This window comes from Cricetulus griseus, chromosome 2 (assembly GCF_003668045.3).
Source record: "Cricetulus griseus strain 17A/GY chromosome 2, alternate assembly CriGri-PICRH-1.0, whole genome shotgun sequence".
Lineage (NCBI taxonomy): Eukaryota > Metazoa > Chordata > Mammalia > Rodentia > Cricetidae > Cricetulus > Cricetulus griseus.
This window is the reverse complement of record NC_048595.1, coordinates 319,176,788-319,203,849: the sequence shown is the minus strand read 5'-3', so window position 1 is coordinate 319,203,849 and position 27,062 is coordinate 319,176,788. Positions and strand designations below refer to the sequence as shown.

Here is a 27,062-nt window from a genome sequence, read left to right as displayed (position 1 = left end):
GTTACCATGTTTGGTAGCAGGAGCCTTCACCCAGTGAACCATGCCCTGGCTCTAGTTGTGGTTTTTGAGTCAGTTTTTTGCTAGGTAGCATACAGACTGTCCTAAGACATGCAACCCTGAAGCCTCTTGAGTATTGGGTATACAGGGATGTACCACCACACACAACAGAAAAATTACTTCATAAGTAATTGTGCATGTGTGTACATATGCTTGTGCTTGCATGTGCTCACCAGAAGTCAGCCTTAGGCGTTGTCTGCCTTATTTTTTTGAGACCGGGTCTCTCTGGGGCCTGGGGCTCTCCTATTAGGCTGGCAGGCCTGTAGGCCTCTGCATCTCCAGCAGTCAGGTTACAGGTATGCTCCACTGTACCTGGCTAACTTTCCATGTGGCCTGAGGATCAAATGCAGCCTCATGCTTGCATTTACCAGCTGAGCCATCTCCCCAGCGCCATAAAGAACTTTTCATTTTTCCCAAGAATATTTGTTTATAAGATAGATAAACATTGAAATGTCATAAAATATGGAAAAGCATTTTATAAATAAGATGTCCACACAATACATTTCTTATACAATACTAGTATATTTCTTATAGAACATGTGTTAAAGATTTGATTACTTAAGCTGCATCCTAAAATTAAAAAAGGAGGATATGGTCAAAACACATATATTGTTAATATATCTATTCAGATATCATAATGAACTTACTACTTTGTAAATTACTATGGTAACACATTTTAAAAACATCTAGAAAACATACAACTTCTTAATATTTATCAACATTGGCAATAGTCTTACTGTAATCTAGTCAAATTCACAGTAGTCTTTTTGCCTAAGTCTCCCAAGTGCTAGGATTTAGAAGTATGATCCTCCATGCCCTGTGTTTCTTTTCAAAGTCCTTGCAATGCTGAACATCAAATCCAAGGCCTTTTTTGTTTTGTTTTGATTTTTCAAGACAGGGTTCCCTTGTGTTGCCCTTGTCCTGGAACTGGCTCTGTAGACTACCTGGTCTCAAAGTCAGAGATCTGCTGCCTGTCTCAGATTCCCAAGTCTGGGATTAAAGGTGTACACCACCATGTACTAAAACCAAGGCCTTATGAACACTGACCAAGTGTCCTCCTACCTCTGAGATACATTTCCAACTCCAAAATCTGATTTTTAGCAACTCTAATCCTAATTTCATCTGGTTTGTTTTTAAAATATATTTGATGGCAAAGAACAGGATCTTTTAAGAGCTCTTGAGCAGTCTGAGTGTCTCTGGGGATGCTGGACTGAACAAATGCAACCCACAGGATCAGAAACATGGACATTTGAATGTGCTGGATCACACAAAACACAGTCTTCTGAAGCTTCCTGCCAGGAGGTTGTGAATAGGAAATTCTGGTTCCTGGGAATTCTGCCCTTATTCTTTGCTGCAGTGTCTTTGTCTTCCAGTGTCCGAGCAAGCATGTAACTGACCTTTCTTTGATGAGCCAGTGCTTCTTCTTTGTCATTCAACTGTAAACAGAAGTTAGGAATGTCAGTTAGTCAGGACATATGCAGGAAGGGAGTATTGCATCTTACCCAAATACTGCATCCTAAATATTAAATTCATCATATTTTAAAATAATCTTTAATCAAATGCTGGGGGTTTTAAGTGAATTTTTAAAATTTATTTGGTGTGCATGTTTATATGTGTGCCATGGAGTACATTCCGGTGTTGGAGAGCAACTTTCAGGAGTCAGTTCTTTCCTTCTACCATGTGGGTCTAGGAATCAAATTGAAGTTGGCTGGCTTGGCAGCAGGCTCCTTTACCTACTGAGCCATCTTGATGGCTGAATTGTGCTTTATTTTTTATTTTAAATTTTTATTTATGTGTATGTATGTATATGTGCCATGTGTGTGTAGGTACCTGAGAAGCCTGAAGAGGGTATCAGATCTTCCAAAACTGGATTTACAGGAGGTTTTGAGCCACCCAGTGTCATTGCTGGGAAGTGAAGTAAATGTTCTTACCTAAGGAGCCAAACTGAGTCATCTCTCTAGTCCCAAGATTCTTTTTTTTTAATGAGGGTGGTGAGGGTGGAGGGCAGCAGTGAGGTGGCCTGTGAAGTAGGGTACTCCACATGCAGGCTTGCCGTACTGAGTCCAATCCTTGGAACTCACAGAAAGATGGAAGGAAAGTGCTGATCCACAGAGTTGTCCTCTGACCAACACGTGTGCCATGGCATGTTGTGCTCACACATACATCATACATACATACAACGACAATAAAACTTCCTTTAAAAAAACCCAGCGAGAGTTAGTGTTACTTCTCTTGTTATAACCCTGTAAGTCACCTAGTGACAAGGAAGATTGTATATATGTATGTAAAACAACATGTACTGACTTCTGAAAGAACATTTAAAGCTGTATCTAAAATTGTTTCTATGTATTTATATACAAATAAATGTGTCAACAGAGTTAAAAGTGTGTTGGCTCTAAGTGCTTGTGTCGGTGTCTTTCTTTAGTAGCTATCTGTGAAGGGTACCAGGACTGATTGCAGGTTTGCAGGTTGTGTTGGCCACTTAAGGGTATTGTGACAAAGTGCCTGGAATACGCGAATGCCCTGAGCTTCATGAAAATGCAGGCAGCTGAACTGGCTGGAATGAATCCCTGACCCCTCTCCCCTCTTCAGATGTGGGACTTTAAATCCTGCACAGCAGTGATCCGAAGGGAATTGGGGAGAGTTGGCAGGGAGATGATGGGGAGTGGTACCAGGTGAAGCAAAGTGCTAAAGAAGCAAGCAAGGCCTCGAGTGAGGAACCCATGGATGAGCTGAACCACAGCCCCTAACAAAAGCAAGTGGAGGTCCAGTACTAACCAAGTCTATTAGCATCCTGAAGACTTCTTGCTGATTGTCTTGGTCTTCAGTCCTCTTGGAACTGTTTTCTGAAGGGAGTATCCCCAGCAGCCTCTGCCCAAAGGTCTTCTTTCTCCTTTGTGATGCATATCCTAAAATTCAGTGGGAGAAACCAGCTGAGAAAAATATACTCACTGATGGTAGTTGCAGTAAAATAAGTGTCTGTGAGCCAAAGCTAAGGGATTTCTAAAACCATCGAGTGGTCATCCTCACAAAACCACAAGGATCAATATTGCAAGTTGCACAGCGTAATGGGGGAATGTGGTTCCAGGTATGGGTGGGGACTTGGAAGGTGAGACATGCTGTTGGGAACTCTAGGTCATCACAGCAGAAATCCAGGTCTCTGTGACATTTCCCAATTTTAAATTCCAGCCACTAACCACACTATTTGGAAACTAACTGCACAGAATCCCCACTCAGCCTTTTTTTTTTTTAACATACATTTATTTATAATGAAATTATGGTCTAATTATTTACAATCAATATATAGGAACCATATAGAGAGTAAGTTTGTACAAAGCCAGTCTCCAAAGTATCTAAAAAATGTGCAAAAATGAGTATCTCAAACACTCCTGGCTCAGCCACCAACCGATTCCTTCACTTCCACACACCAATATTTAACCCACTTCTGGCTCAGCCACCAGTTCCTTCACTTCCATACATTAGTATTTGATACAAAAAAGTTCTTTTGGCAAAACCTGCCATGCCAAGATAAAAGGACCCACTCAGCCTCTTAACCAAAGCTTTAGATGAGTTTTCTGACCTTCCCATTTGCCACTGTCATTTCTGACGATGACAAAATATAAAGTTTACCATTTTTAACATTTTCATTATATACCATAAGCTTGGGGAGTTTGTTAATGACACAGTTTCTGTTTGAGAAGGTAATTCTGAAGCTTCGTGGTGGTTAGACAACTTACTGCTGTACTAAACTTGGTTAAAATGGTAGATTTTGTGGGTAGTTTATCATCATAGAAACGTAATTGTGAAAACACTTAGCCCAGTATTAGCATACAAAATGATTCTCTATATCTTGATTTATCACAAAGATAAAATTTGTAGAAACAGGTGGGGTGCACACGCTTCTAATCCCAGCCCTCCGGAGGCAGATGGACACACATGTGCCATGGCGAGCATATGGAGGTCAGAGGGCAACTTTTGGGAGTTAGTTCTCTCCTTCTACTATGTGGGTCCCAGGGCTTAAATTCAAGCCTAGCTGAATTGAGTTTCTGATCCTCCTGCCTCTACCTCCTAAGGGCTGGGATTTCTGACATGTGCCTTCATGCCCAGCTAAATGCCATTTTCCTTTTTGTTGTTTTGATACAAGGTTTCACTAGGTATTGTTGGAAATCTCAGCTCTAGCCTCACTCCTTTCAGTCTCCACCCCTCAGAAGGCATCCAAGGGTCAGCTCTCCCCTGGAGCTGATCAAGACTACACCTACAGGGTACTTAAGACCTAGCCCACAGTTCTGCCACATGTTTGGCCTCCTGCCTTCCTAAGAGTCACCCAGAGTGCTGTGCTGTGCTCGGTTTATTAAATCTGGATTTATTAATTTGGTTTGACTTGTTGCAGCAGCAGAGAAATCCAATGACGGGGATCCAATACTTATCAGGTATCTCTGATGAGCCTACAACCCATATGTAGACCACGCTGGCCTGGAACTCACAGAGATCCACCTGCCTCCTCGGTGCTGAGTTTAAAGGTATGCATCACCATGCCCAGCTAAATGTTATCTATGTTCAGTGTTACTTTCCTCTTGGCATTTGAGAGTCTCTTGAGTTAGGACCTCCAGTTAGTTGTTTGCCTCAGTTTCTTAGTGCTGGGATTACAAACATGTACCACCATTCCCAAGTAATCAGAGCACTTGTAATAATTATGTCTCTTCCCACTTAGCATAGCCTTGTGTAACTGAGGTAGAAGACCACTAGAAAAGAGTACTGAAAAGATGGCTTGGCAGTGAATTACTGCTCTTGCAGAGGGCCCGAGTTCAGTTCTTATTATAACCACCTGTAGCTCCAGGGGGACTCCAGCAACCTCTTCTGGTCTTCCTAAACTGCTGTGGAATATTAGTTTAACTATGTTGCATTTATTTAACTTGCCTGCCTAAGCACCTGATTGGTCTATTAAAAAGCTAAATGGCCAATAGCTAGGCAGGAGGTATAGGCAGGACTTCAGACAGAGAGTAAGTAGGAGGAAGAATCTAGGCTTGACAGAGAAAGAGGAAGAAAGAAAAGAGATGCCAGGGAGACTCCAGGGGCCAGCTAATCGGACACATAGGAAGCAGTTAAGTAGGACATACAGAATGAAAGGTAAAAAGCTCCAAGGCAAAACCTACATTAATAGAAACCAGTTAAGTTAAAAGAGTTAGTGGGGGGGCTGGAGAGATGGCTTAGCAGTTAAGAGCACTGACTGTTCTTCCATAGGTCCTGAGTTCAATTCCCAGCAATCACATAGTGGCGCATAACCATCTGTAATGAGACATGGTGCCCTTTGCTGGCATGCAGGCAGAAGACTGTATACATAAGAAATAAATAAAATCTTAAAAAAAAAAGTTAGTGGGACAAGCCTAAGCTAAGGCCGAGCATTCAAAATTAATAATAAATCTCCTTGTCTTTATTTGGGAGCTGGTTGACAGCCCAAAGAAAATTCTGACTACAATCAGCACCTGCATGCTTGTCTGCATGCACAGGCACACACTACGACAAGAAGTGTTAGAAAGAGCTTATTCGGGCTGGTGAGACGACTCAGAGGTTAGGAGCACTGGTTGCTCTTCCAGAGGTCCTGAGTTCAATTCCCAGAAACCACATGGTGGCTCATAACCATCTGTTATGAGATCTGGTGCCCTCTCCTGGTGAGAAGACATACATGGAAGCAGAATGTTGTATACATAATAAATAAATCTTTAAAAAAAAGAAATTATTCTGTTTCTTTATAGTTTTATTAACTTTGAATCTCATTTGCATATGCAATTGCCAATGTCTTAGAATTTCTACCTCTGCCCCCTGCATTGTAGCAATACAGTTATGTGCCACCATGCTTGGTGCATCCCAGTTTCTTAGTTACAACAAAACAAAGTCATTATGTTGTGTTCACGTGTATGAACATATATGTATATGTGGGCATATGTGTCAGCCATGGCCTGCTGTGGAGACAGAGGACACCTCTGTGGAGTCAGTTTTCTCCCTCCTGTAGAGGAAAAGTTACTGAATCATTGTATCTAGGGTACACATTAGAATGAAAAATTGTTTTCACTGTATCTAGGGTAAACTTCAGAATGAATAGTTGTTTTCTAGAAGTACTTGGACCTTGGAGAAATCATTGTGGGAAATAGTGATTGTTTGCTATTATCTATAGCATTGTTTTCTGAAGGTGTTTTACAGCCTTTGCATGACTTTGGTCACAAGATGGTCCTGGCACACCTGGATGTCTTGAATTATTGGGTACTGCACACAGTTGCTGGGGTGTGATGTTTCCCTTCAGAGAGCATGTAGATTAGATCAGGGGCTTTGGTATGAGGGACTTGTTTTACTCCCCAATAATACCTTTTGTGTAACAATCAATAAATATGTCTTTGCACAGCTGTTTGGGAGTCAGTTCATAGAAACTGCTCCTCCCTGCTGCCAAAAAGTCTAAGATTCATCTTGGAGTGATCCTCTTTCTTAGATTGACCCTTGAAATACAGAACACCAACACCCTCAACTTTTGGGTTCAGGGATGAAACACAAGTTGTTAGGCTTGATAGCAAGTACTTCTAGCTGCTGAGACATCTCTTTAGCCCCAACACTTGCTAAATTTAAAATGAATGGTAACTACATGAAAAGCTTCAATCCTACCTCTCTCCTGTGTTTTATCGACTTTGATTATATCCCAAAGCAACTACAAACCCCATTCTCCCTAGTTACCATCCTCTTTCGGGTGTTGCCTGTTTATTCCTGTTGCTGCTCTTCTACACATATCCACGTGTGCCAGTCTCAGTGCCTGCTCGTTTTTCCTCATTAATTGTTGCTCAAAAGCAATTCTGAATGCATCTGCCATTATGTGAGCTTCTTCCTTACTTTTCTGCAGAATTTCCAACTGAAAGAGAATTGGGGAGCCATGGGAGGTGAAACTGGAATCATTTTTATATATGAACCACTGTATTGCCCATTGTACCAGCACTCTGGCATGGATGCCAGCAGTCTGCCTTATGCCTGTCAACTCCCTGCTAATCCAGCTCTTGAAACTCACTACCCTGGCTTGGCCCCTGTATGTCCTGCCCAATCCTGGAGGAAGGGCACAGCTGAAAAAAAAAGGAAACCGCCCAAGGCTACATTTCAGTTTGGCCTCTCCAGTACTTCCCCTAGCTGAACTTCAGTCTGATCTATGTGATTATATGCTGTTCGGTTTTTGTTTGTTTGTTTGTTTTGTTTTTTGAGACAGGGTTTCTCTGTATTGTTTTGGAGCCTGTCCTGGAACTCACAGAGATCCATTTGCCTCCTGAGTGCAGGGATTAAAGGCGTGCACCACCATTGCCCCGCCATATGCTGTTCTTAATTAAGGGGTAGCTAATGTTTGGCTGTTAGCCTTCCTATGTTGTCCAAGAGCTTTAAATTCTGTATCTTAAAAAAGGTAAAACAGTGGCTGAGCACAGTGGCACATGGCTTTAATCCCAGCACTGGGGAGGTAGAGACAGGCAGATCTCTGATTTCAAGGCCAGCCTGGTCTAGAGAGAGTTCCAGGGCAGTCAGTGATACACAGAGAAGCCCTGTCTCAATACAAAACAAAGAGTAAAACAGTTTTAGAAGTATGTCAAGTCAAAAAACCTTCATAATTAAAGTCCAGTTATAAGGGCAACTATCAGCTGGTTAATGCCTGGCCTGTGGACAATAAACATTGTGTCTGTTTCTTCCAAGATAGTTATCATTCTGTTAACCTATGAGAGGACTGAGGCTTATTCAGCCCAAAGTCACACAGCAAACTATGGCGCTAAGGTGCACAGCTGGTCAAGCGCATAAGTGTTCCTTCCATTTCAGATAAGCTCTGTGTTCACCTCCCCATTTCCCAGTGTTAATTCCACTGATTTTAAGTGTAAACACACCATTTCCCTCTGTTAACTGTGATTTGAGGGCTGTATATAAATGAGAAAATATGAATTTAAGAAATATAAACTACACACCTAGTCAAACAACTTTATCTGGCTTCAGATTTCATGCAATGTACTATGTGTGTTTTGGAACCAGGTAAATGAAATCCAGTGCACAAGTTAATGCTATCACATAAAACCAAGGTAGGTTCCACAGCCTAAGACGAAGTTCATTATTGCAAATACTGCCATTTATCCTACTACTAATAAAGGGACTGAACCAAAGCATCTGATAAATACCTCTTGTTTGAGCTGAAGAACCAGTTTCCGAGTGGATGCTGCCATTCTGGCACAAGAACAGGGGCTCCCTCCAGGACCGAGACACAGGCAGGCTCCAAGGACAGCAAGCTTGAAACGCAAAGGCATTGCCTGTTACCAAGTGTCATTCTGTCTCAGCCACCTACAAACACCACCTCACAGCCATGCACATGCTAGTCAAGCCTCTGATCCGAGAAAGTGGAAAGTGTGTGTGTGTGTGTGTGTATACAGATATAATGTTATATATGATGTATATGATAGACATTTTTTAAAGAAAATCTGAGGCAAGGAATTCATGATCTGAGTGGAAATAACCACAAATGAGACATTACTACTTGCAACAAAAACTTCCCCCTCTCAAAACCTTTAACCCTGGTATTCACCTCCAATAACTTTGATTATGCAGCAAGAATTTAGCCTAACCAAGCCGTTAAGACTAATAATACCCAGAATGAGTGCTTCCCATGATAGGCGTGGCCTTACAGCCCGCATTCCCTATGTCCATCTCCTCCAAGACTGTGCTCAGAATGAACAGTGAATTTTATTTTGCCCCTGGGGAAAGCAATCATTGTTACACTCCTAAGAAAAATTATTCTGTGGGGCTGGCTCAGTGGTTAAGAGCACTGGCTGCTCTTCCAGAGGTCCCAGGTTCAATTCCCAGCATCCTCATGGTGACTCACAAACATCTCTAGTGGGATCTGATACCCTCTTCTGGCATAAAGGTGTACATGCAGATAGAGCACTCACAAAATGAATAAATGACTCTCCAAATCATGTGCTATATTTTAGACTATTTCTTGGGTAGTGACTTGTAGCCCTGACCCCACGAAACTTGACTAAGGCTGAAGTGACAAACAGGGTCACTCCTGGTTGACCCCTGTAACTCAAAGAAAAGCAAGAACCTCCCTTTTGTTTTTCATCCTTATAGCAGCTAGGCACACTTATTAATTTAATAGGGGTAGTCTACGTAGTATTGTACCATGTACTCTGAAGTTTCATTAGGAGCTTACTGCAAAATTATTTAACTCTAACTAGCTGTGTGGCAGGGAAAATTACCCCACCATTCCTGTCTTACTGCATGTGTGATGGAGAGCTTGAGTCAGAGAGTGAAGGTTAAATGTGTTGGGTCTTAGAAGACTCGACACATGGGCAGGGCAGTGCAATGTGTATTCTTGGTGACAGTTGCTTTCATTTTTCTTTTTTCCTGTGTTCTCCATTGTGTGGAAAGCATGCTTCTTAGAAATCCTAAGTTCCTTTGTCCCTCACCAGCTAAACTTCCACATTGTAAGCCTCAGACAACACATCAGATCTTTGTTCTGAACCTGGGTAAGCCACAGCTTCCCTTTCACCGTGGGAAAATAACTGAACCTACCTACCTAGCCTTCGTTCCATGACACCCCTTTGCAGCCCTTCAGTGAGGATGATAGGTGAAAGCCAGAACCACCCAGCAGGGAGGCATGGCTCCGGCAGTGTGTGCTGCGACTGTTAACATCAGGCATGAAAACAGCAGTTGGCAAGAAGCAACCTGGGCGGTCCTATGTGTAAGGATTCAGGCATTATGCTGGCCTGCCCCTGTCACCTGGCAGAATGTACTCAGGCAGTACCCTGGTCAGCCCAGGTGCAAAGGACCCCTTTAAAAGAAAGACTTCTGCCCATTTATGCTCCTTTTGCTCTCTCTTTCCCGCTGTTCCCCTGGGGCAGATAGGACTTTTCCTGTCTCCCTCTTCTCTTCTGTCTTCTCTGTCTCTTTACCTCTTTTTTCCTTCCTCCTTCCCTCCCCTTTCTAATAAAACTTCTCACTAAGCTCTGTCGGCCCGGTATGTTTGTCCCCTCGCCTCGGTCACCCTTGCCTGCCATGGAATCCGTCAAGGTTCACCACACTTTATGCTAACACTATGGGCCTCTTGAACCCCAGTCTGAGCAGCTAAGTTTGTTGCTGTCCTCGAGCCAGCAGCAGGGAATAGGAAAGCAGACGATGTCCCTCCCATCCGGCTGTCACTGGTGCACACATACCTCGAGACCGGACACCTCTGCAAAGCCACTGTCCTCCTGAACCATGTTCTCCTGAGCCATCTTCTGCTGTTTGATATCAAGCATGGCGAGGGCCTCCAAATACCGCTGATTCAAAACTAAGAAGGGCCACACATGACAGTGTTAGTTCTCTGAGGCCAACTGCAGCCTCTCCATGGTGATGCACCAAAGCCATACACTCACTTCTAAGAACACATACAGCAGACATTATATAAGACTGGGCTCCACCCAGAAAACCTACCTGATGTGACTGTCTCATGCTACGGTCTTATCTTACCAGACAAGGGTCAGGTCCTGTTACTCCTTTGGTGTACTACATGGCGACTGCCTCTGCCTACGTTTCCCAGAATTCTCCTCGTCTGGTAGCCCCACCTATCTTTCCTGCCTGGCCACTAGCCAGTCAGTGTTTTATTCATCAACCAATAAGAGAAGCATATACAGGCCTGGCAGTGCATGCCTTTAATCCCAGCACTCGGGAGACAGAGGCAGGTGAATCTCTGTGGGTTCGAGACCAGCCTGGTCTACAAGAGCGAGTGCCAGGATAGCCTCCAAAGCCACAGAGAAACCCTGTCTCGAAAAACCAAAAAATAAACAAATAAATAAATAAATAAATAAAAAATAAGAGAAGCATATACAGAAGGACAATCCCCATCACTGGAGGACACAGGTTCGATTCCCAGCACCCACATGGCAGCTAGCAACTGTCTGTAACTCGAAGATCTGACAGCCTCACACAGACATACTTATAGGCAAAACACCAATGCACATAAAGTAAAATTTTAAAAAAATCTGTAAGAAAAATTGGTGCTACCATGATTCTACCAATGTTCACCATAAGGTGGTTCATTATATAAGGGATATGCAACATACATATTTTACAACCTACACTAACGTGGTTCTTCATTACATAAGGACTAGGAAACATGGATTTTACACAGGAGAGCACACACAGCTGCCGTAGCATCATGTTCTACTGTCATTCTATTTTGCTTTTTGGAGAGAGTTTCTTACTCTAGCCCTGACTGGCCTAGAATTCACTGTGGAGTCCAAGCTGCCCTCAAACTCATGGCAATCCTCCTGCCTCAGCCTCCCAAATAATGGGCTTACAGGTTGCACTGCCTTTCCTAGCCTTTTATATGGAAACTGTGTCAAAAGGGATACTAGAGAGAAACTGAACACAGCATTTACTTTGGAATATATAGGAAAATTGCGGAAATGGTTGAGGACAGTAACTACAGAGGATGTCAACACCACTAAATTAATCATTTCTATACTTACATTTTTCAAAAATTCCACATGTATACCATGTGATTTGAGCAAATCCACCAACACCTCCCAATTGCTGCTTTTTGTTTGTTTGTTTGTTTGAGACAGAATCTCCCTATGTAGCCTTTGGCTGTTGTTAAACTATGCAGACCAGGCTGGCCTCAGACTCATAGAGATCCACCTCCAGAATGCTGGGATTGAGGGTGAGTGCCACCACGGCTGGCCCAATTGTTTATTTTTAAAGGATTAATTTTATGTTGTATGGATTTCACCTTTAAGAAATCGTTTTAAGAAAATCTAAATGATACATTTCTTTATTTTCCCTAAATTATATTACTTAAAAATGCTAGCACTGTGTCTATATTGACAAGAGTATTCTTGCTGTCTTTAAACATATTTTATTGTTACAACTATTATTTTCGAGGCAAGGTTTCTCTGCATAGCCCTGGCTATCCTGGAACTCACTCTGTAGACCTGGCTGGCCTCTAACTCACAGATCCACCTGTCTCTGCCTGGGATTAAAGATGTGAACCACCACCTCGGGCTAACATACTTTAAAAGAATCATTAAAATGCATTACTCACCAGCATTTTCAGACTTAAGCATTTTAATTTCTTCTGTTTTCACCTTCAGATTCTCTCTGAGGATTGCATTATCACAGTTTAGTCTGGGAAAAAAAAACAACTAAATAATTAAGATATTAGCACCTCGAGGAGCAAAAATATTTTTATTTCTAAATTTATTAAATTTAATTATTTGTGGGAGTCACAAAAGTGTACATATTGGAGTCAAAGGACAACTTGTGGGAGTGAGTTCTCTTCTTCTGCTATGTGGGTCCTGGGAGCAAACTCAGGCCATTGGACTTGGTGGCAAGTGTTTTTATCTACTCAGCCATCTGACCAACCTTAAATTTATACTCTTAAATCTTTTAGATATCTAGTTGAGAAATAAGCAGACTCAGAATTCACATTCTCATTTACATTAATATAATTTTAATTCTACTTAATAACCATTTGGACACTGGCTCTGTGCTTGGGCCATCTTAGACAGGTCCTCACGTAGGCCGTGATACTGAGTCACTGCAGGTCCATGGGTCGATACTGAGTCACTGCAGGTCCATGGATTATAACCCTGGTCTAAGCTAATGAGGATGTGGACAACAGGAAACTGTGCATGGGGAGATCATATGAGAAGTCACTATACCTCCCGCTCAATGTTGCTTAATTCTAAAAAAACAAAAAGAGTCAAACCTAAAGTCCTTCACTGGGGGATGGGGTGAGAGAATGCTCACCCATGTTCCTAGCGCCTTTATTCAAAATAACTGTAAGGTAGAAAGAAGCAAGACCCAGTGGCCATCTAGGACTTAAGGAGTAAACAAATATGATCTTTTCTTGGAAGAAGATTGGAAATCTTGAGAAGAAATTCTGAAACATGTTACACCGGAGGAACCTTGCAGGACAATTAAAAAGGACAGAAACTCTACACGGCTGTGAATATGAAGCAAATTCAGAGACCAGAAATTGAATGTGGGTAGTTAGGGACTCTGGAAGGCACCAACGACAAGTAGCTGTGTGATGGCACTCGGGGTACGTGGTGGTGATGGCTGTACAGTGGCCTTCTCTCCGTGGGATTCTGTCTATCTCGTGTAGCTTGGGCTGACCTTGAACTCCTGATCCTCCCATCAGGCGCTATGATTGCAGGCCTGTGCCACTGTTCCATGCTTGTTTGTTTTGACCCAGAGTGTTGCTATATAGCTGAAGCTGACCTGATCTCCTGCTTGCTTCCTAGACTTATTACAGGCTTTTGTCACCACGCCTGGCTTACTGTGATTATGCCACTTGATTCTGAAGACAGGATCTTGCAGTGTCACCCTAGCTGGCCTTATACCACTGCAGTTCAGGCTGGCCTCAAACTCATAGCAATCCTCCTGCCTCAGCCTCTTGAATATTGATTGATGTTACAAGCATGCAACCCTACGTAGGATTTAATGTCACTGAACTATATGTTTTTCGTTTGTTTTTGGAGACAGGGTTTCTCTGTGTAGCTTTGGAGCCTGTCCAGGAACTCACTCTATAGACCAGGCTGACCTCGAATTCATAGAGATCCACATGCCTCTGACTCCTGAGTGCTGGGATTAAAGGTGTGTGCCATCACTGCTTAGCTTGAACTATACATTTTTTAATGGTCAAGATGGTAAATTTTATGTTAGAGTTCACATAATAAAAAAAATACAAAGGACAAAGGGCTGGCAATATAGTGGGAAAGCATGTGTCTAGCCGACAGGAATGCATGATGCCCTGGGTTTAACCTTCAGCACCGCAGAAAACAAACAAAAAAGAAAGAAAGCAGCAGGACACTAGTGAGTAAAAATGGAATTCATTACAAAATTGCCTGGTGGTGGTCACACACACACACACACACACACACACACACACACACACACACACACACACAGAGTTCAGCTGGGAATGGCAGAACACTACTGTAATCCCTCATGGGAGGCCGAGTCACGCCAACCTAGGTTATGTATTAGGAGCCTTTCTCAAGAATAAGAAAAAAGGGGGGCGGGGGACCTGGAGAAAAGTATAGAATGTGTTTTCAGAAGACTCCATTTGATTCCCAGCACCTACATCAGGTGACTCACAACTGGGGATCTGATGCCCTCTTCTGGACTCCCAGGGACGCTATGCTAATGTAAACACACTCTCCTCGTATATACACATAAATGTAAAATAATACAAACCAAAAAATAAATATTTTCTAAAAGCATAAGAAAAAGAAAAATACCATTTATACTGTACTTTTGTATTTCATCTTTGTTTATGTTTGTCTGAGGGATGAAGGAAAACAAATGTGGTATATTCATATAATGGAATCCTCTCTGGATGTTGGAAAGAGACTGTGAAACACCCTACAACATGGAGGAGTTTTCAGGACCTTGTTGAGGTACTGTCTCTCATCCACGGCAGCATATGCCAGGCTAGCTGGCCTAAGTGAGCGTCTGGAAAGCTCCATTTCCATGGCCTATCTTGCCTCAGGAGGGTTGGGATTGCAGATAAACGCACCAACACCATGCTGGCCTTTTTACAAGAAGAGTACTGAGGTCCTCACACTTGGAAGGCAAACACTTTACCCAACTGAGCCATCTCCCCAGACTGCTTTGTTTGCCACTGTTGCTTTACAAATGCTAACTAGGCCCTCTACCACTGAGCCCTTTTTAATTTTATTTCAAAAGAAATCCTGCTAAACTACTTGGATCTTAGGATCTTCTGCCTTAGCCTCCTTAGCAGTCAAGATTACAGGTTCATGCCACTATATATGCAGTGCTAGGAAAACAACAGAAAATATGGAAACGCTAAGCAGATAAGGAATAAGAATTTTATTTATTTGCTCAAAGAAGAAAACCTAAAACTACATTTGAATTACATGTGTTTTATACATATGTACTATACATACATATACTATACTTACCTGGGCTGAGAGTGTGCCTATGTAACTGTACAGCATGTAATTGTATGTAATTGTACAGCATGCACAAGGCCCTACGTTTAATTCTCAATGCACAAATATACAAACCTGTCATATTTTTGGATCCAGGATTCCTCTATATTTTTAAATCTATCCTGATCAAATTCCATTTCCCACTGCAAGGCATTTATTTCCTATAGAAAGAGAAATAGCACCTTCAAATAAAAAAGTAAACAAACAAAAAAAAGCATTTCATGGAAAATTACCAGTATGAATCATTTTAAGACACTGAATGAATGAAAGGCATTTAATCATAGAGCAATTAAAAGAGTAAGAACGCCACTCAGAAAAGTGTATGACATTTGTAAAATATGACATTTCTATATGCATGTTTTTTAAACGTCTGGGCTCAAATTTGGTTGTACCGAGCCCACATTTCTCAGGGCCCTCCTACTGCCCTTAGGCCCCAGAAACTAAATTTACTCCTGGGAGCCTTAGCCCAAATGGCCCCATCAAGGGCAAATTCATTGACATAAGAAAGGGACATCTACAATGATCCTAACTCCACTTATGGTGAGGTGTTCAGAAACAGGGACGAAAAAGAAGAAAAATGAGAAGTGCTAAGCTGGCAGACCTTCTGCTGCCATAAAAGAAAAATAAAGAGGCCATACTTTACCCCTGTGACAATCTGTTCTACAATGTAAGTATTCAAAGGGAAAACCATCAGAGACTGAATAACTCCTTGGGGGAGAGTTAGCCCAATGACACACCTAAGGAAATTATGTTGAAATACATGTTAACAATTGCAAATACCTTCTCCAAAGATCTCTTTTGTTCTATGGTTTTTTGAAGCACTGTCTGTGTGTGACTTGTGGCTTTGTCAAGCACTGCCTAAGGAAAAAAAAATAAAAATAGCATCAGTAAAATTAAGTTTTAAACATTCCTATCTGCATAACAGATGCATGTCGCACATATTTCTATATGCATATTTTATTTTTTAAAGATTTATTTATTTTCAATACGTGTACTTCTGTCTGTGTGTCTATGTGTAGACGTGTGCATGTGTGTGCTGGTGCCTGAGGAGGCTTCTTAGAAGGGGGGTCGGATCTCCTGGAGCTGGGCTTTTATAGGCAGTTGTGAGCTGCCTGGCATAGGTGCTGGGAACCAAACTTGGGCCCTATGAAAAAGCAGTATGTGCTGTTGACTGCTGAGCCATCTCACCAGCCCAACATTCTAAGTTAAGATAAAAGAATATTCAAAAGATGAGACAGTCACATCAACAATTTTTTGTGAAGACAGAGTTTAAAATTCAGAAGATCTTTGTGTGGCTCTCCCTTCCTCCCAAATGTGATTGAATGAATGAAGTTTCTTGACAGGGAAATACGCACAGCAGTGTTATTCACCATAATCACAAAGAAATAAGAGGGATATATACCAGCTGGTGGGTGACAGATAAATAAAACATGTATGGCTATACAACAGATTACTGGCAATAAAAGGAAGAAAGTATTGCCAGGTGGTGGTGGCACACACCTTAAATCCCAACACTTGGAAGGCAGAGGCAGATGGATCTCTGAATCTGAGGCCAGCCCGGTCTACAGAACAAGTTATAGGACAGTCAGGGCTGTTACACAGAGAAACCCTGTCTCAATAAACTAAAAAGGAGAATGAGGAAGAAGAAGAGAAAAAAAAATATATATGCTATAAAATGCATGAACCTCAAAAGCATGCTAATTAAAAGATTACAGACACAAATTGGTTGTGTTTGTTTGAAACAGAGAAGGTGAAAAGACAAATCTGCTAAAAAGTGTATGGGTGGTTCATTTTTTTAAAGTTTTTTTAAAGATTTATATATTATGTGTACAGTGTTCTGCCTGCAGGTCAGAAGAGGGCACCAGATCTCACTACAGATGGTTGTGAGGCACCTTGTGGATACTGGGAATTGAACTCAGGACCTCTGGAAGAGCAGCCAGTGCTCTTAACCTCTGAGCCATCTCTCTAGCCCCCCACAAGATCCATTTTTTAAATATTGGAAATGCTCTAAAATTAGATCCTAGTGATAGCTGTGCAATGCAGAGGTTAGTAGAGGTTAGTAATAACTAACTATATACTTAAAGATCAGGAAATCATGCTATTAAAATATCTGTATCCCGACGGGCGTTGGTCGCGCACACCTTTAGTCCCAGTATGGGAGGCAGAGGCAGGTGGATCTCTGTGAGTTCGAGGCCAGCCTGGTCTCCAGAGTGAGTTTCAGGACAGCCTCCAAAGCCATAGAGAAACCCTGTCTTGAAAAACCCAAAAAAAAAAAAAAAAAAAAAAAAAAAAAAAAATCTGTGTCTCAAAAACCCAGCAATATTAAGAACTGACACTTTTATTTTTACAAGGTAACATCCTAATTATGTTGTTGTTGTTGTTGTTGTTGTTGTTGTTGTTGTTGGTGGTGGTGGTGGTGGTGGTGGTGGTGTGGTGTGTGTGTGTGTGTGTGTGTGTGTGTGTGTGTGTGTGTGTGTGTGTGTGTGTGTGTGTTTAAAACAGGGTCGAAGGACATGGCCTAGTTTGGTCTTGAACTCCTGATCCTCCTGCCACTGCCTCCTGAGTACAGAGATTATAATTCCACTTATTGCTGGAATGTGTTAAATGATGGAAATTTCAGAAATTAATTCTCACCATGCTCTGAAGGATTTTCAGTGCTTCCTCTTTCCCTTCAAGTTGTCTTTGAGATGCTTCAAGTTCAGTTTTTAAAATCTCTACTTCCTGAGGACAGAAATACAATAAGCCTTCCTGTTTTCAAGGCATGTAATCCCTGAACTGTCAACATGGCTAGGCCACGTTTACCCTTGAACCAGGTTGAGTTCCTACTGATGCTGCAGTGAACCAGGCAGGCTACAGCCCAGAGGCTCACTATCAAGCTCCAGTCTGAAGGGACAGCAGCCCACTCCAGCATGTGGCTGTGGCAGGCCTTGCCCTTCTCCCCGTTCCCTCTCTGCCTGGCTAAACGCTGTTATACTGAAAGACCCCCAGACCCCTAAGGGCCTCAGGATCCCGAGGAGTCCCCAAGACTCAGAAACCAGACCAAGAGCTGCAAAAGCAAGAGGGCTTATTGAAGGAATGCGCATTCGGGTGTCAGCAATATCGGGGAAGCTGCACACACCAGCAAGGGTTACAGGCTCCTTATATAGGAAAAAACCACAGATCAGCATACAGGCAAGGGGTACAAAGTGATTGATTACAAAGTATGATCCCATGTTAGAGTGCTCACCCAGGTGTGACCTGCTTTTCTACAAAGGAAAAAACCATAGAATGTACCCTGGAAGGTCCTTGATTGTCTGTTGGCCAGCCAGGTGTGACCCAAAGAGGGTTGTCTTGGCGACTGCCGCCATCTAAACCATAGGATGTGCCCGGGGTTGGGGCCAACTTCCTTGTAATGGGCCAAGGCCTATGGGAAACTTTTTCTCTCTGTGAACTAAAATCTTTTAAAACTTTTTCTCTCAGCAAACTAAAATATTTCAATACCACATTCCTAAAGCTAGCCGCCAAGGTCTATTCCCTTAATTGGCCACTTCCTCCTCCAGTGGCTGACTACCAAGGTCCAGCTATCAAAGTATTGAAATCCAGCAATTAGAAGCCACCTTTGGTTCACCAATTAAAATTAAACACCTCATCCTAACACTGGGTTTCCCCCTTTACCATTATAAACTGACCTTTTCCTATGTGCCACATCTGTCTCCTCTCTATCCAGAGGCAGTCCTTTGTCCCTACTGGGATAAATACCCTTGCCCCCCTCCCCTTGCCCCCTCCTCCCTTATCCTCTATCCCCTTTACCACCAAATCCTAACCCATTCTAACGCAGACCTCCCCTTTTTCTCCTCTTTAAAAATTAAACTTGCCAGCCAGGCGGTAGTGGAGCACGTCTTTAATCCCAGCACTCAGGAGGCAGAGGCAGAGGCAGAGGCAGAGGCAGAGGCAGAGGCAGAGGCAGAGGCAGAGGCAGAGGCAGAGGCAGATGGATCTCTGTGAGTTCAAGGCCAGCCTGGTCTACGGAGCTAGTTCCAGGACAGCTAGAGCTGTTGTTACACAGAGAAACCCTGTCTCAAAAAACCGAAAACAAACAAACAAACAAAAAATTACGCCTGCAAGGTCATTTGCTGTTATTTTCTGCCTGAGTCAGAAAGCAGCCACTTTAATTTTTCTTCTCCAATTAATAAAGAATCTATGAAAACAGGTGTTTGGGTGTGGTTTGTGCCTCATCCAGGGTCTGGAAAGGGGCTCCTGCTGTGCAGGAGCCTGTCTCTAGCTTTTACCCACGTATGCACTCAGCTAATCATAAGGAAAAGAAAAATCTCAGTGTTGTTTTGCTTTACAAAGGGTCTCACATAGCTGTATTTTCAGCTGGGCGTGGTGGTGGATGCCTTTAATCCCAGCACTTGGGAGCCAGAGATAAGGCGTCTGCAGAGACACAGCATCTACAAGGAAGCAATACCAATTTTTCCCAGTAGTTTAAATAGGTTTAGAGAAGCCAGACAGAGAAGTGGTGGGCATGCTTAGCTGAGAGAACTTTTTTTTTCTAAGAGACAAGAATCAGGGCCAGCAAGATGACCCAGCAGGTTAAGGAGCTTGCCACCAGAGTTTAATTCCTGGTGCCCAAAGAATGGAAGGAGAGAATCAACTCCATCAAGTCCATAGGTGTGCCATGGCACAGGCACCCAGAAAAAGAAAGAAAGAAAGAAAGAAAGAGAGAGAGAGAGAGAGAGAGAGAGAGAGAGAGAGAGAGAAATAAAGAAGATAGAATCAAGCTGGGCATTGGTGGTGCATGCCTTAAATCCCAGCACTCGGGAGGTAGAGGCAGGAGGATCTCTGTGAGTTCAAGACGAGCCTGGTCTCCAGAGCGAGTGCCAGGATAGGCTCCAAAGCTACACAGAGAAACCCTGTCTCAAAAAACAAAAAGAAGAAGAAGAAGAAGAAGAAGAAGAAGAAGAAGAAGAAGAAGAAGAAGAAGATAGAATCAGAGAGAGAGAGAGAAAGAGAGAGAGAGGAGGCCTGATGAATAGTAGGAGCTCGAGAGATGAAGGGGAGAAGGGGGAAGTCTGGAGGAATGGATGGGGTACAGTGCTCACTTGGTATCATGTAGGACATACCTCTAAAGTTTCATGAAGACGTTGTCTTAATTGTTCATTTGACAATTCTGAGTTAGAATCTATTGGAGGAAAAATTGAATAGTTTTTTTAGTTAAATACTGGGCATTTAGCTGGCCGTGGAAGCATGCTCCTTAAATCCTAGCATTTGGGAGGCAGAGGCAGGTGGATCTCTGTGAGTTTGAGGTCAGTCTGGTTTACATAGTGAGTTCCAGGACAGTCAGGGCTAAGTAGAGAAACTGTCTCAAATGTCCTACCCCTCTGCAAAACACAGGGCATCTATATTACAAATATTAAATATGTATCTCCTCTAAATAGCAAAATGAAAAAATTATAAGGTAAAATGATAAAAATGATAAAATGATAAAAATGATAAAATGATAAAAATACAAACCCTAAGGCTGGAGAGAAGGCTCAGTAGTTAAGAGCACTGGCTGCTTTTCCAGAGGTCCTGAGTTCAATTCCCAGCAACCACATGGTGGCTCACAACCATCTCTAGTGGGATTTGATGGTCTCTTCTGGCATAAAGATGTACATACAGACAGAACATTCATATACATAAAATAAATAAATAAGCAAACAAACAAATCATTTAAAAAATGAACCCTAAAACATTCACAAACTAAAAGATGTGTGGTTTTGAAAAAAAAAAAAAGCTTCTAAAGGATCGTGATACGAAGTTTATGTTAATGAACTGGCTGTTCATTAATACAAATGTGTAGAAAAACACACATTATTCTAGTTGAATAAATGGATTTAATGTTTAGCAATAATACCTAGGAAGTAAACTTTAATTTCTTTCCAAGGACAATGACCAACTAGAGGTCTTCTGTAACTTTAATTACATATTTTGTTCATTATTATTTGTAGTGGAATATTAAAAGGGCGCTTGCACCTGGCATTTACTCTGGAGTGATGGCCACTTATCCTTGAAATAATCTCTTGTAAATAATCAGAGATTGTTACTGGGATTTGTGGGGTTGGTCTTTCTTGGGAATTTCAGAACTTTAGCATAACCTCAGTCATAAGACATTTCCGGCAAACCTGGAATTATGATTGTGTTTGCTTAGGTCATGGCTCCTTAAGGCAACTCTTTATTTGTCTAAGAGATTTTGGCATGCAGGAATCGACTTGTTAATAGGCCTTTTGTGTATCAATAAAAAGAGCTTCTAGGCGGTCACTCCATGGAGACCGATTCCCCGGCTGCTTTTGCTAAAGCTTATCATATCCTGCATTCTCTCTCTTCCACTGACCAGAGTAACTCAGAAAACAGACAAGTATTCCCAGAACCTAGATCTGCACTTGGCACCTAGCGGGCTAGACACCTGTTTGCTAATTGGGATGGGAGGGTGGGGGGCGGAGTATAAAACTGCGAAACAAAGAAGGGAATGGAGTTAAGTAGCTACCAGAGCCACAAATGCACGATATTAAGCAGACTACCGGTGACTGCTCATCACCGCTGCCGTTCTCACAAGTAAGACATGAACACCCCAAATTCCTTCAAGAGAATAAGATGCGGGCCAGTGAGGTGATTCAGCAAGTAAAGCCACCTGCTACCAGGCCCGAGGACCGGAGTTCCATCCCTGGGACCCACGTGGTGGAAAGGAAGAACTGGCTCCAAGTTGTGGCATACCTTGGCGAATGCTTGCACCAACCACCATAAATGAATAAATTTAATCTAAATAATCTTACAGAGATAAAGATGAAAATCTACAGCGGTTACTGATTTTCATGAGCTGGGAGAGTGAGAGAGCACTGATAATAGCCACAAAGGAAGGAAGCAGGGAGAGAAAGCCCAGTTCTTACTCGTGCTGCTCTGCCGTCTGTAGCTGGACGCTCCGCATCCGTGAGCGCACATGTCCTGTAAGCCCTTATTCCTGGAATACTGAAAAATGGTTTCGCTTCTTTCTTCTCCATTTCTTGGAAACAGAGGAGGGCTCAAGTTCTTTCCGGCTGACCTTTTCTTCGATGTAATTGAACACGAAACTTCATAAACACCACCAGGTCTTCTTCCGAGGCCACACCCTAGGTCACCTTCGGTCATGTCATCCTCCTCTGTTTCCCAAATATCTTCAGTCTCACTCGACGACCTCGTCGCTTTGCTCATTGGCCAAACGCTGTTTTTTTCATAGGGGAAAACAGGCTGTCTGCAGTTAGGGGCGGCAGTAATTAAAAAGCAGCAGATGCAGCAGTCCCTTCTCTTTTTTCCCCCCAAGAAGACATGAAAACATTTATGTCAAAGACATGCCTACACGTCCATGTTCACCGTCGCTAACAACTGTGAAGCTATGAATAAAGAAAATGTGTGTGCACTCACAGACAGAAATATCATTCAGCTCTTGAAAGAAACAAAGAAAGAAAGAAAGAAAGAAAGAAAGAAAGGAAAAGAAAGGAAGAAAGAAAGAAAGAAAGAAAGAAAGAAAGAAAGAAAGAAAGAAAGAAAGAAAGGCTGGAGAGATGGCTCAGAGGTTAGGAGCACTGGCTGCTCTTCCTAAGTTCAATTCCTAGCAACCACACGGTGGCTCACAACCGTCTGTAATGAGATCAGATGCTCTCTTCTAGCCTGCAGGCAGAACACTGTATACATAATAAACTTATACATAACAAATAAATAAATCTTTAAAAAAAAAAAGAAAAAAGAAAGGGCTGGGCAGTGGTGGTGCATGCCTTTAACCCCAGCACTCAGGAGCAAAGGCAGGTGGATCCCTGTGAGTTCGAGGCTAGGCTGGTCTAGTACGTAAGTGAGTTCCAGGACAGCCAGGGCTACACAGAGAAACCGTATTACAAAAAACAAAAAAACAACGACAAAATAGGAAAGATGGGACTGAAGAGATGGCTCAGTAGTTAGTAGCACTTGATGTTTTTACAGAGAACAAGAATTCAATTCCCAGCACCCACATCAGACAGCCCACAACTGCCTGTACCTCCAGCTGCAGGGATCCTCTACCTGCTTTGGCCTCCAAGGGTACCTGTACACCAGTGGTATACATACAGACAAACAGCACACACATACACATAAATATAAATAAATTTAAAAAATAAAACAAAACCTAACACACAAATGTCCTTTGCAATCCTCATTAGAAGTATCTAACACCTCAGGTCTTTTTCCACAGGAAAGGGTCCCAGCTCTTACTTCAAAGACTGAGGTGAATTGTGGGAAGGCAGGAAAGTGGGAAAGCAGTACCTTTTGATCAGGGTAGATGTGGTGGTTTGAGAGAAGATGGCCCCCAAAGGGAATGGCACTATTAAGAGATGTGGCTTGTTGGAGGAAGTGTGTCACTGTGGGGGCGGGCTCCGAGGTGTCTCTCTCAAGCTTCCCTCAGTGTGACAGCCAGTCAACTTCCTGTTGCCTGCAAGGTGTAGCACTCTCAGCTCCAGCACCACGTCTGCCTGCATGCTGCCATGTTCCCCTCCATGATCATAATGGGCTAAACCTCTGAAACTGTAAGCAAGCCACCCCAATGAAATGTTTTCTTTATGAGTTGCCATGGTAATGGTGTCTCTTCACAGCAATCAAAAAAAAAAAAAAAAACTAACTAAAACAGTATAGTAGACCAATTACTGACGAGACAGGAGACTTAAAAAATGCAAGCTTATAAATGAAACAGTTTGGTTGATACAGGGCTGAGAGTGGTACAAAATTCGGAAATATGTGCAAGAGACTTCCCATGACAAACACTGCTCCAGAAGGACTCCACCTCCTGCTTTTGTCCCTGCTGCTCCATCCCTTACTTCATGGGTTAAGGGGACCCTTAGCTCTCTGTGGCTCAGGGATGGTGAATAGGCAAAGGAAGGTGTCCCTTTCAGTATCCTCCCTTTCTGTTTTCAAATTACAGTGTCACAGTTGTGTTCAAAATCTCCCACTATTGTGTAACTCAAGTAAAATCCAAAGCCTTGCAATGGCCAAAGGTCCTGTATTCTATCCTCTTCTCATCCCCATGGTGGCCAACCTGGGCTCTCTGCTGCTCTGGTGTGGACCAGACATTCTGCACCCCAGAGCTCTGTGCTACCTGGGGTGTTCCTCCCCTAGACATCTATACACCTAGATCCTTAGCCTCTTTGGGTTATAACTTCAGTGCCTGTCACCTCTCAGTGAGCTTTCTTGGCATACTGTCTAAATGGAAAGTGTAGGGACAGGAGATACTGCTCACTGGTAGAACACTTGCTTAGCACGCATAAGGTCCTAGGTTCCATCCCCAGCACAGTAAACTAAAATAAATAAATAAAATTGCAAGCTCGTCTATCTGTGGTATCAAAGGCTTGTAACTTTAGCACTTAGAAGGTAGAGGCAGGCAGAAGCCAGTTTATCATCAGCCTGGACTACATAGAAGAGCCAGCCTTAAAATAATGGTGGCCAACACTTTTTTTCCCAGCACTTGGGAGGCAGAGGTAGGAGGATCTCTGAGTTCGAGGCCAGCCTGGTCTACAAAGCTAGTTCCAGGACAGCCAAGGCTGTTATACAGAGAAACCCTGTCTTTAAAAAACCTAAAAACCAAAGCAAAAACAAAATCAAAATAACATAAAATAGCCAGATATGGGTTGGAACCAGCAGAGATCTGCCTGCCGGTGCCTCCTGAATTCTGGGATGAAGGCATGTGCCATCAGCCCAGCTTCTCTCCCTGCTTCCAATTCCCTCCCTCCCTTAGCACTTAGAACTTCGGAACATATTCCTCCATATTTTACTCATTTCTCCAATTATACCACCAATCTGTCTGGTTGAGTTGGGGAGCTGAGTGAAGCAGGAGGTGACTCACTGCGTATGTGTTAGGCTACATCAGCCACCTGCACACTTTGCTTTGCCACAGCCAAGACCTGCTCATGCAGAACAGATAGGGCAAAAGATACCAAGTCCCGCCTGGTTCACCCCGGTACTCTAGAGCTTAATTCAGTTTCGGAAACATAACTGCTGCTCAATAGAGACTTATTCACTAACAAATGAAAAGGAGAGAACAAACACAACACTCGCCTTTTCTAGGACAAGGACGCACAACAGTCATGCTGGCAAGGCTACACACTGGGTACCATAGGACTTGCCCTCTTTTCCAGAAGAAAATGTATTCTAGAAACAGCATCCTAGAAGATGTACCACCCCTCTACCCCCTCCACCCCCAGTCCCTGGGGTCACTTACTTGGTTACACTCAGAGAGCAGCTGCTGCACAGACACTCAGCCCCCTCCCTTCAGGATGGAGTGCGGGGAACTCCGACTTTCAACACTGGGCATTTCAAAACGGTGGTTTTGCTGCAACTGTGTAGAAATGTTTTACCTTTTTATTTTTCCTTAACTATGAGTTTTAAAAAAATCTAGTGTCAAGCTTCAATTCAATGAGAAGAAAATATAATAATAACAACAATAAAAACAACCATAGTAACAAGCCTCAGGCAGGTGAGACTGGGAATATAAATATCCTGCTGCTTAGGCGATGGTTACCAGGACTTTCTCAGATACTGCACCAGTCTTGGGCTTCTTGCTGAGATTGCTATCTTATTTTTCACTATTGAAACCATGTTAAACTGGGTGGTGGTGACTCATGCTTTAAATCCCCATCACTCAGGAGGCATAGGTAGGCATATCTCTGTAAATTTGGGGCCAGCCTGGTTTATAGAGGGCATTCCAGGATAGCCAAGGCTACAGAGAGAAACCCTGTCTTGAAAAACAAAACAAAGAAACAAAACAAAACGAAAACTAGAAATAACCCATGTCCATCTCCAGAAATAACTTCAGCAATAAATTTAATCCAATAGCCAGGTATGGTGGGGCTCACTTGTATTCCCAGCATTCAGGAGTAGAAGCAGGAGAGTCATAAATTTCAAGACAGTTTAGACTACACTGCAAGCCTTTTTCTGAAAAGCAAACAGGAATAACAATAACAACAGCAAAGCGCAGCATATGGGGTCCACACTGAATCTTCTAAATTATAAGCTATTAGAATAATAGTTTCCTGGAATGGGAAGGTTGATCTCAAAGATCACTAGGAAGGTTTGGGATGGTTATGGAATAGTCCTTTTTTTTTGAGATAGTATCTCTGTTACATAACTCTGGCTGTTCTGGAACTCCTCACTATGTAGAACAGGCTGGCCTTGAACATACAGAGATTCCCCTGCCTCTGCCTCCCAAGTGCTGGGACTAAAGGTGTGCGCTACTATGCCCAGCCTGAATAGTCCTATATTTTAACCAGAGTGGTAATTTGTCAAAACTCAACAAATAATACACTTATTTTTGTACTTTTTAAAATTTATATACATTGGTGTGTTGCCTACATGTATTTATGTAAAAGTGTTGGCTCCCCTAGAATTGGGCAGTTGTGAGCTATCATGTGGGTGCTGGGAATTGAACCCGGGTTCTCTAGAAGTATAGCCAGTGCTCTTAACCTCTGAGCCATCTCCCCAGCCCCCAAATTCTATACTTATAATGGCATGCTTTATTACACATACATTTTATTTAAGTAATATGCTAATATTTTAAAACACAAAACATACAAGAAAAATTGGACTAAGATATGAGATATGTATCGATTAGTTGGGCTCTCCCAGAAAAAAAAAAAAAACTGGATCCACTATATAACCCAGGCTGGTCTTGAACTCTAGATCCTCCTGCCTCAGCCTCCCAAATGCTGGGATTACTAATATAAGTCACCAGGTATGAAAACAATTTTTTTTGTTTGTTTTTGTTTTTCGAGACAGGATTTCTCTATGTAGCTTTGGAGCCTATCCTGGCACTCGCTCTGGAGACCAGGCTCGCCTCGAACTCACAGACATGTGCCTGCCTCTGCCTCCCGAGTGCTGGGATTAAAGGCGTGCGCCACCAGCGCCTGGCTATGAAAACAATTTTTAAAAACAGGATGTTGCCAGGCAGTGGTGCACGCTTTTGATCCCAGCACTCAGGAAGCAGAGGCAGGCAGATCTTTG

At 42.7% G+C, this 27,062-nt stretch overlaps 1 protein-coding gene across 2 annotated transcripts; it reads right to left on the bottom strand.

Moving 5' to 3' along the window:
- Positions 1-527: 527 nt before the first annotated feature.
- Ccdc125 (coiled-coil domain containing 125) lies at positions 528-26,427 on the bottom strand. Of its 2 annotated transcripts, none has more exons than XM_035440533.1 (12): positions 25,285-26,427; positions 21,959-22,299; positions 20,156-20,214; positions 17,688-17,774; positions 15,834-15,911; positions 15,129-15,214; positions 12,137-12,219; positions 10,269-10,384; positions 8,238-8,345; positions 6,778-6,949; positions 2,836-2,966; positions 528-1,493 (listed from the first exon to the last, which is right to left on the bottom strand). In XM_035440533.1, the coding sequence occupies exons 2-12, from the start codon at positions 22,257-22,259 to the stop codon at positions 1,191-1,193; spliced, it is 1,524 nt and encodes a 507-aa protein (XP_035296424.1). In that variant the 5' UTR covers positions 22,260-22,299; positions 25,285-26,427; the 3' UTR covers positions 528-1,190. The 2 variants fall into 2 exon arrangements, with proteins under 2 accessions (XP_035296424.1, XP_027257400.1); XM_027401599.2 differs by lacking the exon at positions 25,285-26,427 and adding an exon at positions 23,340-23,392.
- Between the last annotated feature and the right edge of the window lie 635 nt (positions 26,428-27,062).

Bases quoted from the DNA above. Each gene is read 5' to 3' on its own strand.
- Ccdc125 (XM_035440533.1), bottom strand. From the start codon at position 22,259: ATGAGCAAAGCGACGAGGTCGTCGAGTGAGACTGAAGATATTTGGGAA. The intron at 10,385-12,136 runs GTGAGTAATGCA...GGCCCTTCTTAG, and splicing joins GCTTAAGTCTGAAAATGCTG to TTTTGAATCAGCGGTATTTG. The intron at 1,494-2,835 runs GTTAGTACTGGA...TTCTGTTTACAG, and splicing joins TCAGGATGCTAATAGACTTG to TTGAATGACAAAGAAGAAGC.